General features: G+C 36.3%; 1 protein-coding gene across 1 annotated transcript; it reads right to left on the bottom strand.

Annotated features, from left to right (window-relative positions):
* Nucleotides 1–12465: 12465 nt before the first annotated feature.
* On the bottom strand, nt 12466–13772 carry LOC120776352 (signal recognition particle receptor subunit beta). The gene is made up of 4 exons (XM_040106907.1): nt 13530–13772; nt 13159–13465; nt 12962–13087; nt 12466–12901 (listed from the first exon to the last, which is right to left on the bottom strand). Exons 1-4 carry the CDS (start codon nt 13633–13635, stop codon nt 12706–12708), a joined length of 735 nt encoding a protein of 244 aa, XP_039962841.1. The 5' UTR covers nt 13636–13772; the 3' UTR covers nt 12466–12705.
* Nucleotides 13773–14034: the final 262 nt, after the last annotated feature.

The raw sequence follows: 14034 nt of genomic DNA, 5'->3' as shown, positions 1-14034 counted from the left end.
CCTTATAAACTACACTTTATACATTGTGACAACGAAGTACCAGGAAATTGTAAATAAAACTCAAAACATTTAATTATTCATTAATATTTATTTCAGTTCTCGAAACATAACCACTTTTTGAGATGGCTTTTAGCCCCTTCTGTGAATTTCGTTTTATCTCTTCGATCAACTGAAAACGGATTCCATGGAGCGGAAATTTCATTTTGGGGAACAAGAAAAGGTCATATGGAGGCAAATCTGACCGTATTCGGTTCTTTTTCGAAGGTATTCTTTGCCTTTGGACCTTAAATTCGATCACATCGAGTAAAATCCATGAATTGGCGAAATAGAACCTCTTATTGACCATTTGTCCCTCCGGAACAAATTTATGATGCACCAAACAACAAATATCGAAAAAAACAATCAGCATCATCTTGATTTTTGAGCGATTTTGGCATGGTTTTTTTTGGACACGACACAATATCCTTCACTTTTTAAATATTTTCATCAGTTGAAGAAGTCGAAAGTCGTTCAGAACGAGGAATGCCTTCAACGATCTCTCGGCCGTCTTTGAAGGCTTTGTTCCACTTGTAGTCCTGTGTTTTTGATAAAACCGAATCACCGTAGGTCTTTTCAATATTCGCAACGATTTCGCACACTAAATTTAGATAGAATTGCAAATACTGAAACAAATTACATTTTCGATGTTTTTATCCATTGTAAGAATCACAATACACTACGACTTAAAAGCTGCTGTAAACAAACTGGTTGACAGATCGCGCTCATGTATTTGGCATAGGAATTAAGGACAGTCCTACCAACTTAGAAAAATACATTTTTTTGTGGAATTTAAATTTCAATTTCCGTATACTCTTTAGTCACTATTTATATAAATAAGCACCGCGATAAGATGAGTCGGTTAAGACATGACAGCCTTCATATCTTTCCGTTTTTGAGATACCAATCCTTTTCTCCTCAAAAAGCTGCTCAATTGTCTGAACTGCCGATTTCGGACCACTGTAAGATATAACTACGATACAAACTGATTGATCACAAAAAACTTTTTTATTTGATATTATTTGCAATTCAGACTGCATTATTTGCAATTCAGACTGAATTATTATCCAAGCCATTTCAACAATATCCGAGCGTATGGTTCAGATCGAACTACATAGAATATAACACTCATATACATAATCTAACCGAACCCATCAAAATCAAATTGTAATGTGAAAACTCTTTAATTTTAAGTCTTTACGTAATTTGACATAGAATCCACATGATCACACTACCCTAAGGTTTGGTATTCTACCTCAATGCATCTACCTAATCTCAATTATTCAGATTATCCCGTATGTGATTCCAAAGAATTATCAAATATATGAGGCAAACACAAATAATACGTATTACTTATTTTCGGTCTCTAGAATTCGGTATATCGACAGACAATCGCATTTTTAGAGAAAGTTTTCACGAGAGGAACATAGCTCATATGTATATGTTATGTATCCAATTTTGTTTAAAATGGTCAGGTCAACTTTATAAATATCTTTGTTCAACCAAAAATAGACACTAATGTTTCATATTACCTACGGACAACTTTACTAAAATCTCTATAGCCTTTTATTTTTACCTAACCAAGATGCAATCAAAGCATTTTGTTTACCACCAACATATTTATACTATATGTACATATAAAATAAGCATATAAACATACGGAATATGTAAAAAATAAAAGATCTTGTCACTAAGAAGGATCTGCAAGAGTAACGTTAGATTCTTAGCAAACTCCCTGTATATGCGGCTAAGATCAAAGCACGAATCTAATCACAAATACATGCATATGTACATAAAATTTATAGACAAATACCAAAACATCTAACAAAGCAAAGCACTTGTGACAGACGGCGGCCGCTGTCGCACTGAAAGCGCCAACTAATTCCAACCGCAAACTTAATTAGTGTCATATTACTGTGGCATGAACAGTTCTCGATTCAAAATTCCTCTATACTCGTATTCACGCTAAGCCGACAGCTATAGTAATTCAGTGAAACATTTGCAACCCTACACAGCTTAAATTGTGTGCATATAAAGGGTGTATTTTATTTCGACACATTGAAAACGTAAGAACATTTATATTTAAGATATCTTTTTTTTTTAATATGGCCTTTTGGAATTTAGTTTGGCTGTTTATTTTTGATACATCTCTTCAATGGTCCTAGAAAAATTAACTCTATGTGCCACTAATTTTTGCTCGTTTGGGTACTTATAGCTGTAATTTCAGGACAAATTATTGTCTGCGGAAGGGAAAAGCAATCACAGTGACGACTAAATTATGACCGTATAAGTAATAATGATGTCTCATTATCAGTCCAATCGAACTTTTTATTTGTCGAAGAACTCCAAATTGATCCAATTGCACCTCAAACAAAATTACAATTCATAGCCTAATTCTATTAGAGACGGTAAAGTTGTCGCACCCTGTATATTAAACAATCATTAAAAACATCGGTACCAATATAAATATTTATATACTTTACTTGTCACTTTATGCGGCATTTTCTTATGTTCTTCCCGAAAACTCGAAAACTATAACACTGTGCTGCACTGTATTTTGTAGCTGCAGTCGGCCAACTGTCAGGATATGGTCTTCCAGTGCAGATTGTAATTTTATGTTCCACACAAGCTAATTCGGCATAAAGTAAACAAATTAGTAGCTGTCACACATTTGAAGCGACTGGCTGATTTATTGCCCTAACGCGAATTATTGGTAGTGAAAGACAAAAGACTTAAGACACAAACTTAGCCAATCAATCTGATCGCTCACCACAATGTAGCAGATACTTCATATCTTATATGTATATTTATTAGGAGCAAAATATTGGCAATAATACAAAGAACAACGTCTTTATGTATTGCTTTTGAATATATTAATATGTCACATGTATCAGGGGCGGTCCATTCAATACTGTTCACCATGCCATGGCGAATCTATCGCAAGAATACTTTACTATCGCATAATACATAAGTTTTTTGGTCGCTTCTGGAAGCGGTCCTGTCTGCGAATTTAAGAAAAAATATAAAAAATCAGTAACTACAATCTCGGTTTTGGAAAAGAAATTGCGTAATAAAGCAAAAAGTGTTTATGTTAACGACTTTCAACGGCCCAAAAACAGGCACCACGGTTGAATTAGGTTGCCCTATCCACCATATTTTCCATTTCTAATTAATTTTTGATGCTTGGACCAGACTTTCCTCTTAACTTTGGGCTTTATCAAAAGTATTTACGAGTATAAGTAATATATAAAATAAAAATTGATAGGTATACCTTTCAAATTTTTAATATAATCACTACCTTTGCTTATGGAATAGTAACTTATGAACGTGAAGATATGTATATCGTCACCTAAAATTCAAAATAACGTTATATAACTTCTCAAAAGTATACAGGCGAAGGAAAAACGATATAATGGAAATCACTCATAGAAACAAAATTTGAGTTTTGGTTATAAAATGGTTATATATTGGTTTATCTGACAATTTTGCATTTTAGGTGAGGATTTATATTTGGAAATCGAAGATAACAAACGGCTGTCTTTATTAAACTGCTATTAGCTTACAGAATTCATAACCAACAGTCATTTTTTAGCAATGATTCCTTTGTAGTATTCAAAACAGTTTCATTACTTTTCAGAATCATATACATCCGCCCCAAAAACTCGCTTCAATCGACAATGGAATAAGTGCTCAGAAAATATATGTCAAATGGACCAGTTTCGTTAATTCGAATTCGATTACCGGTAAGTTCGAAATTGTATGACAAGTTGACTAAACGACAAGTGCTAAACGATAATATTTTGGACACGGAAAAAAACATTTTCAAACATTATTGAACAACTGTGAAGATGATGACTTTTTAAAGCGAGTTCGAGTTCTGTGGAGAGCTTCATGCAAATAACAGAGTTTTCAATAGCGACGCTACTAAAGTAGACCGATAGGGACAGCAAACGATGCCATATCTTTTCAAGCTCTTTTGACATTTCTCTTTAGTAAGGTTTGACATCCATCAGTCCAATAACGAATAAAAATTATTAAAATTTACTACCGAAATTAGGAGTCAGCGGCCTCAACTTTAAGGGCGCTACATCCGATTCATGGTCGTCATAATCCTCCTGTAAGATCAGCAATTGAGCGTGTAGTGGAAAAATTTGAATCCATAGACACAGTGCAAAATGTTCCCATGTCAGTGAGACAAAGAGTGGTCGAAGTGTCGAGAACATTGCTGCGCTAGCGCATCAATTGGGGAAGACCCAAATCAGTCTCTCACACATCGTTCTCAAGCGTTAGGCATCTCTGTGAAGTCATTGTGGCGAATGTTTCGAAAAGATCTTGACCTACATCCTTGCAAGAACTGAAGCCCCTTGACCTCTAGAATCGTCGTATGTTCGTGAATTGAGCTGAGCAACAACTTTAAAATGATCCGAATTTTCATCGAAAAATCAACTTCAGCGATGAGGTACATTTCTGGCTGAATGACTTTGCCAATAAGTAAAATATGCGTTTTTGGTCAGACAGCAATCCACACGTACTCCATGAGTCACCATTGCATCCCGAAAAAATTACGGTTTGGTGCGGTTTATGGGCCGGTGGCGTCATAGGGCCGTACCTCTTCCGTGATGATCAAGACCGGCACGTTACTGTGAGCGGAAATCGCTACCGCTCAATGATAACAGAATATTTTTAGACCGAATTGGATAATATTGACTTGGACAATATGGACGGTGCCTTAAGCCACACAACGAATGGTGAACGTGTTATCTCACGAAATGGCCCAGTCAATTTGCCGCCTCGTTAGACTACTTTCTGTGGGGCTACGTCCTCGGATACAAATAAAAAGGCACATGACAAGATCCGCGGTTTATGAACATTGATCGCAAAAACAAGCATTTTCGACATTCATTCGGGCACTGATTGAACGTCACAAGAATTGCGCCTTTTGTGAGACAATAGATGAAATATGGAAACCCCATTACACACTTAAGTTTGAATATCTGGGTCTAGATGAAAGGCGAACAACTTTTTGAAAGAAAGAAACAGAAACACTTCGTCGACAAGATTCTAGCCAGCAACTTTTTGGATTCTGATGGAATTATTTCCATCGACTACAGTACAGCGTAAAACTCTCAATAAACGTTATTAGAACAATAAACTTTGGGATTAAAATTAGGCTACTTTGCTAGGTCAAAGACTTTTAAGCCCATTAGTCTTTAAAAGAATTCGTAATAATCAAGTTCTAATACATAAAATTAATTCCAAAAATGTATACATACATACTATATGTATGTCCACTATACTTTCAGGTAGACTTAACGTAAAAAATTCAATGTCTGTGTCAGCTGGTCGCGCATGCGCTTTAGCACGTGCTATACGAAAAGAAATCTGTCATTTTTTTTAATGTTTCAATTTTTTTTCGACGCATTTGACCCGTTAACTTAACCGGCCGTTGTCCTGATCGGACCCATATGTCATTTCGTCTGGCATGCGTTAACCAAGCGGAAACTGTAAAACGGTAGCAATCGGATGAAATACGCTCGACTGCGCACAGATCGATGATGTACCTGTGATCGTAGGTATATACCCATATACGCTCAGACAAATATTCATAAAAGTGCGTATGTATGTATCAAGCGAAGCAGGCATCCAGCACAAATTTGATACATTCGAAAAAAGTTGCAAAACTTATTTACTGTTGGCACGACATGAGGTTTAAAAGCAGTTAAATAAAGCTAAACGATTGCACTTATGGGGGGCGCTTGGATTTTTCGTATATTAAATTTCATCGCCAACCAGAGCTTTAAGGCCCGAAAAAAGTTGGATTTTTAAATTTTCCAGTTGACTTGGCACAATTTTCTTTTGAATACACTTAATCACATGTGGTTTTTGCTACTTAAGGCGCATGCGCTTATAGACATACTAACAGGCATTTCAAGTTTATGTAAATATGTATGCACATTGTACATTTAAATACGGTACTTGTGTATCAGATTCTTGTAATCAAAACTTAATGGCGATAAAGGACAAGTTAGCATGGACCACATGGTAATATGACGCCATGGCGCTGGTGTGGCGACCTCAATCACTTAACGACCAGCAATTCCTAGCATCGGCCCGTCGCAACTGCTTTATTCTTTCATTTAATTTTCAAAAATTAATAAGGTTTTAAACATTTAGTTTCCAACAACGGCAAATTTAACATTACTGCCTGAGTTGCGTTGACAGTCGACGCTTTTGTATATGTATTTTTCATATGGCCGCGATCTGAACTCAAACTCGCGACCACGCACATGACATGACACATGACAGTAATGAAGACAGCCTAAATATGAAAACCTTATCATTTACTATTTATGACAAAAATCAAAATAAAAGATTTCATAGGTCTACTAAAAAGAAATGTATTATTTTTGTTTTAAATTTAGAGTTTTGTTTACCATATTTATTATATAATGATTCGTTTGAAGTCAAATTTGCACCATTTTATTCGATAACTTGTTAGTCATTTTGGATATAATTTCATAAAGCCACTCCGTAAGGACACATCGTTTCTATTGACAAAAAAATGGAACATACTTGTTAAGAGGCGCAGGTGAAATCATTTGGCGCCAGTCCGAGCCACAAGAAGTAGGCAGAAGAACATCCCAAGCCAGCTCGTCAACCAGAGGATCGGAATGTAAGCAATTTTACATATACAAATACTCTATATAACTAATACGCTGGCCGTCATATTCGGCATAAGGTTTGTTAGAAAAACGAAAATCATTATATGTAATATATGGGATTTGGGGTAGTATCGAGCCGATTTTATCCATTAACTAATTGTATTATCATGCCACATACTAAATAATGTTCCTTGGGTTTCATTAGGGTACCTTACATACAATTACTAATCATTACTATTGTTAGGAAAGGAGTCTGTCTGAATTTCAATTGCATATCTCACACATTGAATGATATTTACGCTCAAAAGTCAACTATAGATACTGGGCTGCACATATTCGGTACCTAGGTTCTTGGAACAGTTTTGGTTGGATTTGTACAATTTTTGGCCAAAAGGTGGCATACTTTAAGAGAATTATTACTGCAAAATTTTATTCTGTTATATTAATTACTTCTTGATTTGTATACTAGAATGTGAAAGAATCAGATGGAATTTCAAATTGTCTTATATGGAAAGTAGGTGTAGTTGTGGTCCGATTTCCCCCTTTTGTTTACTGTAACATAAGAATATCAAAAAAAATGTTAGTAACGAACTTGGTGCATATCGGTTTAGCTGTGGATTTTCAACTAAATGAGGGCGGTGACACACCCATTTTCCAAATTTGATACCGGCTACTATAAAACCTCCTCTTAGCATCTCGAGTGTAAAATTGAATGTATCTGACTCTTTTAGTTATTCATTTATCGCGCTTTCAGTCGTTTTTAAGACACAGTTATATGTGGAGTGGGCGTGGTTATAATCCAATTTCGCCTTTTTCACAGTATCGTTAGAAAGGTAAAGAAAATTTGTCGTATGCAAATTTGGGTGACATAGTTTTTTTAGTTCGGAAGTTAGGTACATTAAACTATCCTAATTCTAACTTACGGCTTAGGTAGTTATGACACCTTATGCGGTCTCGATTAATGGCGTTTTGTGGGTGTGACAGTGGTTCGACAAGGCCCATCTACAATACCAAACTTATCTTATGATGCCAAGGATCATGTCTACCAAGTTTCATGAAGACATCTTAATTTTTACTTAAGTTACAGCTTCCACGGACGAACTGACAGACAGACACCGGGATGTCCGCCTGTCATTCTGATCATTTATACATAAATAACCCTATATCTATTTCGATTAGAGTTAGTTGATACATACAACCGTTAGGTGAACAAAACTATTACACTCTATAGCGATATGTCGCAGGAGTATAAAAACTAAATTTCAGTTAAAATCTCCAAAATTGAGACCACATCTTACAGTTGGGATCACTAGCTCTTGGAAGTGAAGTGTAAGGGAAAAATTAGTTTGCACTCTTAATAATTTCCATTTTTACTTTTATTTTTTTTTTAGAAAGTGCAGCCGAAACGAACAATAACCAGTTAACTTTTCCTTTCAATGTGGGATGAACCAGGCAAACGTGTTAAGGCGATCACTATTTTACGCATATTCTTACAAATAAGTACATAAGTATATGTATTAGGGTGGTGAACTTCTTGAAAACGAAATGGTTTTTAATTTTTTTCATAAATTTTGTGGTTTCAATTGATCACAATTCTATTTATGCTAAATATTTAAGAAAACTATTGTGTACCCAGTTTCAATATACTCATAGGCCAATTACTTGCGTAGGCTCTTGCAAGGGTGGACCTCTAGACTTCGCGTGAGCTTAGCAAACGCTGGTCAATAACTAACTCTTGTGCGACTGCGAGATCCTTTATACTAATACAGAACGGTGAAGATCCACAAAACTATTACTTGGTCTCAGTAAGGTTCAGCTTATCGCACACGTGGGTATACTTACTGGACAATGCCCAATATCCTAACTGCCAAAATTGTATAAAATAACGCGAGGTGGAAGGATCCGTACATTTTCTCCTTTTTTTCGATCAATATTTACTTAAGAGTATTTAGGTAATATATGAGAATGGACTGTCGTTCCCAGCTGTTAAGTTCGTTCCCCTTTTGGCGCGACCTTCTAACTCAACCTAATTTTACCAGTATACGTATTTTTTTCGAGCAAATTGCAAATTATTTAAATTTATGTTTTCCTGGTGTTGGTGTGAATTTTTTGTTGTTAAAGTCTCGCAAATGTCGGAAAGTTAAATGTACGAGTGATGCAAAGGTTAGTGACAGTTTGACCTACGTAACCAAAACCGTGCCAAAATAATAGACTAAAGACTGAAATTACCGCTTTGCAGACAAGCCGACTTGAAAAATCCATTGAATTTATTTGTCCGTACTTAAGAGTTTTCCTAGTGAAAATTAATCTTCTTCAAAATTTTGTTTAAAACTGTCGCGTACTTCTCAAAATCTACACAACCTATAGCTCTCTGTGGGAGATTGCGCACCCTAATACACATCCATATGTGTGTATGGAGCAAATTAACGCGTTCAAACATTGAAGCGCGCTGATGTTTTAATAAGATTTTGTGCAGCAAATGCAAATCATGCAGTGGCTGCCGCTACCGTTACTGAAGTTTATAGAGTGTCAACAAAATGCATTCTTCCAAGTGACAGCATGCCGCATCCTTTGATAACATGGCTATCGAACAATTCACTGAAATTTTTATCGCGGCACCGATGGACCTGTCAAGATATGCAATTTGTTTTAGCATATCGTTATGGCCATCAAGCACGTCACTTCATCACCTCGTTGGTGAACCAATCAATTAACCCCTGAACGTAAAAGCGTACATAAAATACATAACGGTGCTGCATTCGGCAGCTCATAAATAAATCGATTGGTCGTGTGACGTAGTTAATAATTATCACCTCATGAACGGCAACACTTGTATCCTCATTGTGTACGAACCGGAGCCTTCACAGCAGTTTTACCTGTTCCCTAGCTCCACAAGGTCTCCTGTGAGCATTGCGATGATTATGTTTTGTTTATATTAAATATTTTTTTTTTTTTGCTTTTACTTTTCCTTTTCCGCGTAATTGCTGCTTGACCGTAATGGTGTGCCATTTAACACCTTGTTGATGCGGCACCCAATTACAAGGCGCGAGCAATGTGTAGTTACCCTGTGGAGACCTCAAGAGCTTCTGCGATGACAATTTCACCTACAAATCATGTTTGCGTAAACATTACACATACACACAGACATGCACATTACTTGAGGCACTTGGCTGGATTTCTGTTTGCTCCGTTCGCTAGCTTCTTGACAGGAGGTTACCAATTCAAAGCAATTCCATCTCAAATCTTTCGCCGACTCACCTTCTTATGATGCAATTATCGTTTAGTATACAATATAGTATTCTCGTTGAAATTTCAGCTCAATTGGACTGGGAGTTTAGTTTTGACAGCGTGTGGAATAGATTGTGTTCACTGATTTTAGAAAAATGAAAAGGTACGATATCAGTCTTGAAGAAGGTACGATATCAAATTGAAAAAAGCTTAGATGCTGTCCATGGTGACTCGTTGCTTTCGATGGCGATGGTCACGACGTAATTTCAGAATTTTGGGCGTTGCCAAATATGAAAAATACGATAAATGGAACACTACTTCGTCGACGGCTAAGATGTGGGCTAGTGAATCAAATTCGGCTTATAGTCGGCCAAATTTCGACATAACCGGGGTTTATGGCCATTATGCCATTCTTCAGTTAGTCTACCTTACCTCATGAATCCCAGATATAAGTGATCATCACTGATCCGACCGTTGAGATAATCTTCGCATTCCTCGTAGCAAGTTCTTTAGTCTCTGGTATCTTCACGATAAGATCTTATGGTAGAGGTGCCCTCATCGTATTGGGTAACATTCTGGACGCTTCAGCTTCATCCACAGTCGTTTATATATATTTTTCGATTTATCGTCATTAATAGACGTGAATGGACGACTCGCATTAGGCAAGTAACGTTTTTCGACATATCACCCATTCTTTTTTAATATTTATATTGTTGTAACATGTTGCTGCACAGTATATAGTTTTGTTCATTTAACGGTTGTACGTATCAGCTCACAATAATGTATATATAAACGATCAGAATGACGGAGCGGAGTTTAAATCAGGGTCACTGTCTGTCTGTCCGTCCATGCAAGCTGTAACTAGAGTAAAAATTAAGACATCATTAAAGGAAAACCTATAAAGTGCCATAACTAAGCATTAAATTCAAATATCGGACTGTAATTTGGCTCAAGGGATTACAATACAAGCTTCCCTTAGGACAATTGCCCTAAGAAACCTTACCGACAGTGTACAAATGGATGAAATCGGATGATAACCCCGCACACTCCCCTCCACTTTATACGAGACGGTATAAAAATTTGACGAAGGGCGTGACACCGCCTACTTTTGGTTAAAATCTTATATCTCAAGATCTGCTCGACCGATTTCAACCAAATTTGGTACATAACATTCTTCTGACAATTTTTGTCACCGTGTGAAAATGGGCGAAATCGAATTGCGGCCACACCTACTTCCCATCCAACACAATTTGAAATTCCATCTGACTATTTTCTTTCCAGCGTACAAATTAAGAAGAGGGTGTACCCTCAGTGGCTATGCACCTACCACAGTTCCCTGAGCCATGTTCTTCACCGGTTTTAGAAAACACGGACAGATCAGCGCTCGCCCGGGGCAACGCAGATGCGCCCAACGCACACTCCTTGACCAATAGACACCGCGGGTTAAACCCTGGACACAGCAGGTTCACATCACCCTATCCATCTCTGTAGCGGAAAAGTCACTGTTAAGATTGCAAGGAACTTCCAAAGCAACGATGTATATCGGTCAGTAGTAAACCGCTTAATATGTGTCCGACGTGCGTAGATTTTTGTATTGCTCATCAAGCCTATACATGGAGAGGGAGACACATATTTCTATGAAGCGGTGTTGTTTCGCCACAGTCACAGGAACTTCAACGGATCTGTTGGCATTTATACCGCATCCTCCGTTCCTGCCGCTCATCGTCCTCGATTGCTTATTTATTCAAACTTATTTTACAACTAACTCCCACAGTAGCTTATGTACATATAGTGGTATAGACATACATATGTATTTCCAACTAATATGAGATTGGCATATTTCTGACCGCGGTTTGACAATGGGCAGCTCGTTAAAAATTTCAATCACATATCAGAAGTACTGATCCAAATGAAATGAATGCAACGAATAATCGACCACATTTCCCTAATGTTCTTTCCAAACCAATTTTCATAGTATACTTTTAGGCATAACATAAATCAAGGGAGCGCACGAGAATCATTGTAAATATGTATGCTCTTTAAAATCGGTCGTAATAATGTGATTATTATCATATTAAGCTCTCCCCATTTCGCACCTCATCATAAGGTTACTAACATCTTAGCAGCTGACTCCAGATGTTGTGCCTTCGGTCAGCTCTTAATTCACGGAAATTTGTTTTTGTATTGCGCTAGCATTTTATTTTTCTGACCTGTTGAACGACTTTCTTTTTTGGAAATTTTTTGTTTGACTTGTTGCTTTTCTCTTGGTGGCTGCGTGAAATTTTCTAGCATCTCTGCTGTTATAAATACTTATTTGTATATGTACAGATACATGCACAAATGCACACTTGTTACGCTTGAAGACCTGATTCCATAATAAAGATTAACTACTTGAATTTTTTTTTGTTTCTCTCATTTATTTACATATAAAATTGTTATTTTAACTTGAAATTTCCATTTCGTTGCAATTAAAAGTCAGCATAGCCGCTTTTTGGAGGAACTTAACGCTTTGCAACTTTTAATATTTACAAAATTTATCTAATGTATTTTATTTCGTTTATTTGAATAAAAAAAGGAAATTTTAGATAAGCTTTACCATAAGGGCTCAAAACACAATGCTAACCATCCAAAATAACATACCATATAACATAACTAAACCCTCTTCAACCCTGTTCCGTTAAAACAGTATCGCTAACATTTGCAGACAAAGTCTATGAAAGATATTGTTCATTTTCTTATTATACCATAATATCAAAAATTGCATAGTTTTCCGCTTGTTTCACAGCATTCTGTCTATCCAATCAGATAAATTATTCAGTTGATTATCTTTTGCAGAGCATTCGAAGAATTGAACGTTTTGGTTAATGTGCGAAAATTCAAAGTCCTTGCCTTCTTTACCCAAAAATACTGGTTTTGACATGTTATCCTCTCCCACTGACTGTAATTTACGACCACGTGTTACCCGTACAATGTTCCTAACGTAAGAAATGATTTTAATTAGTAATCAACAATTTTACTTGAATTGCTTAATTTACATTTCTTTTTCCAATATACTTTTGATTACTTGAGAGCCCTTTGCTGTGCTCAGATCTTGTTTATTACAAAGCACTAAGAAGGGACAAGACTGTATTGCAGGATCGGCAAGTACGCTATACAAAGCACTATTATGGCAACGAGATTAATTAATATTAAATTTTGTCAAAAATTATGATTTTACGCAATGTATACTTACTCCGCCACGTCGCGGACATCTTTTTGTACTGTTACAGAATCCACCACAAATATTAAGCCCTTAGCTGTACGTTTATATTGATCAAAGCACTTATCCCTCACTCTATAATGTCCAGGTATATCTACAAGACGGCCAGACATACGCCCGGAACGGTATTCGCCCACGTTTTCTGTGATGGAAGTGAAAGTATCTGGGAATTTTTTGTGCATCATTTGCATAAATATAGCACTCTTCCCGGATTCGCTTAAACCGGTCAAAATGAAATCTCGTCGGCCAAAGGATCTTCTACGCAACAATAGAATTATTGCTACAAGGGCATTTTAAAAAGTATTTTAGATTTACAGTTAAAATATATATATAAGAACACTAACCCATTACAATGAATCCCAACACCGCAGCAACCAGTACAGTAGTCATATTCAACTCTGATACTTTGGATGTTGTATTCTCTTGTGCACTTTCTGGAATTGTATCCATTTTATATAAATTATAAACAAATGAAAAGTTTTTTATTGAAAAAATTTAATTGTGGCGCTTTGCAAAGTCGAAATCACTTTGGTTAATATAAATTCCAAACAAAAGTCACGTCAATGAGTTGACAGCGCTCAGTCGACACGCATACACTAGGGTAGTAATTTTGTTGGTGAAATTAATGTATCGATAAAAATGCTAAATGATATGAGTCCACTTAACAAATCAGACTAATTATCGGCTCACGAAAATATATTTCATGATAATTAATGCTTATTTCATCAGTATTATCATTTACTATGCATTGTACAATCCATATATATTCGTATTTACGATGTAGTATTGTATATTATTAGTCTTAGAAACAATTTATATATCAACCATTTCTATACTGGTGTGGTTTAA

The sequence above is a fragment of the Bactrocera tryoni genome, chromosome 5, assembly GCF_016617805.1.
Source record: "Bactrocera tryoni isolate S06 chromosome 5, CSIRO_BtryS06_freeze2, whole genome shotgun sequence".
NCBI lineage: Eukaryota > Metazoa > Arthropoda > Insecta > Diptera > Tephritidae > Bactrocera > Bactrocera tryoni.
Note: the sequence above shows the minus strand (reverse complement) of the source record. Positions and strands in the feature narration are given on the sequence as shown.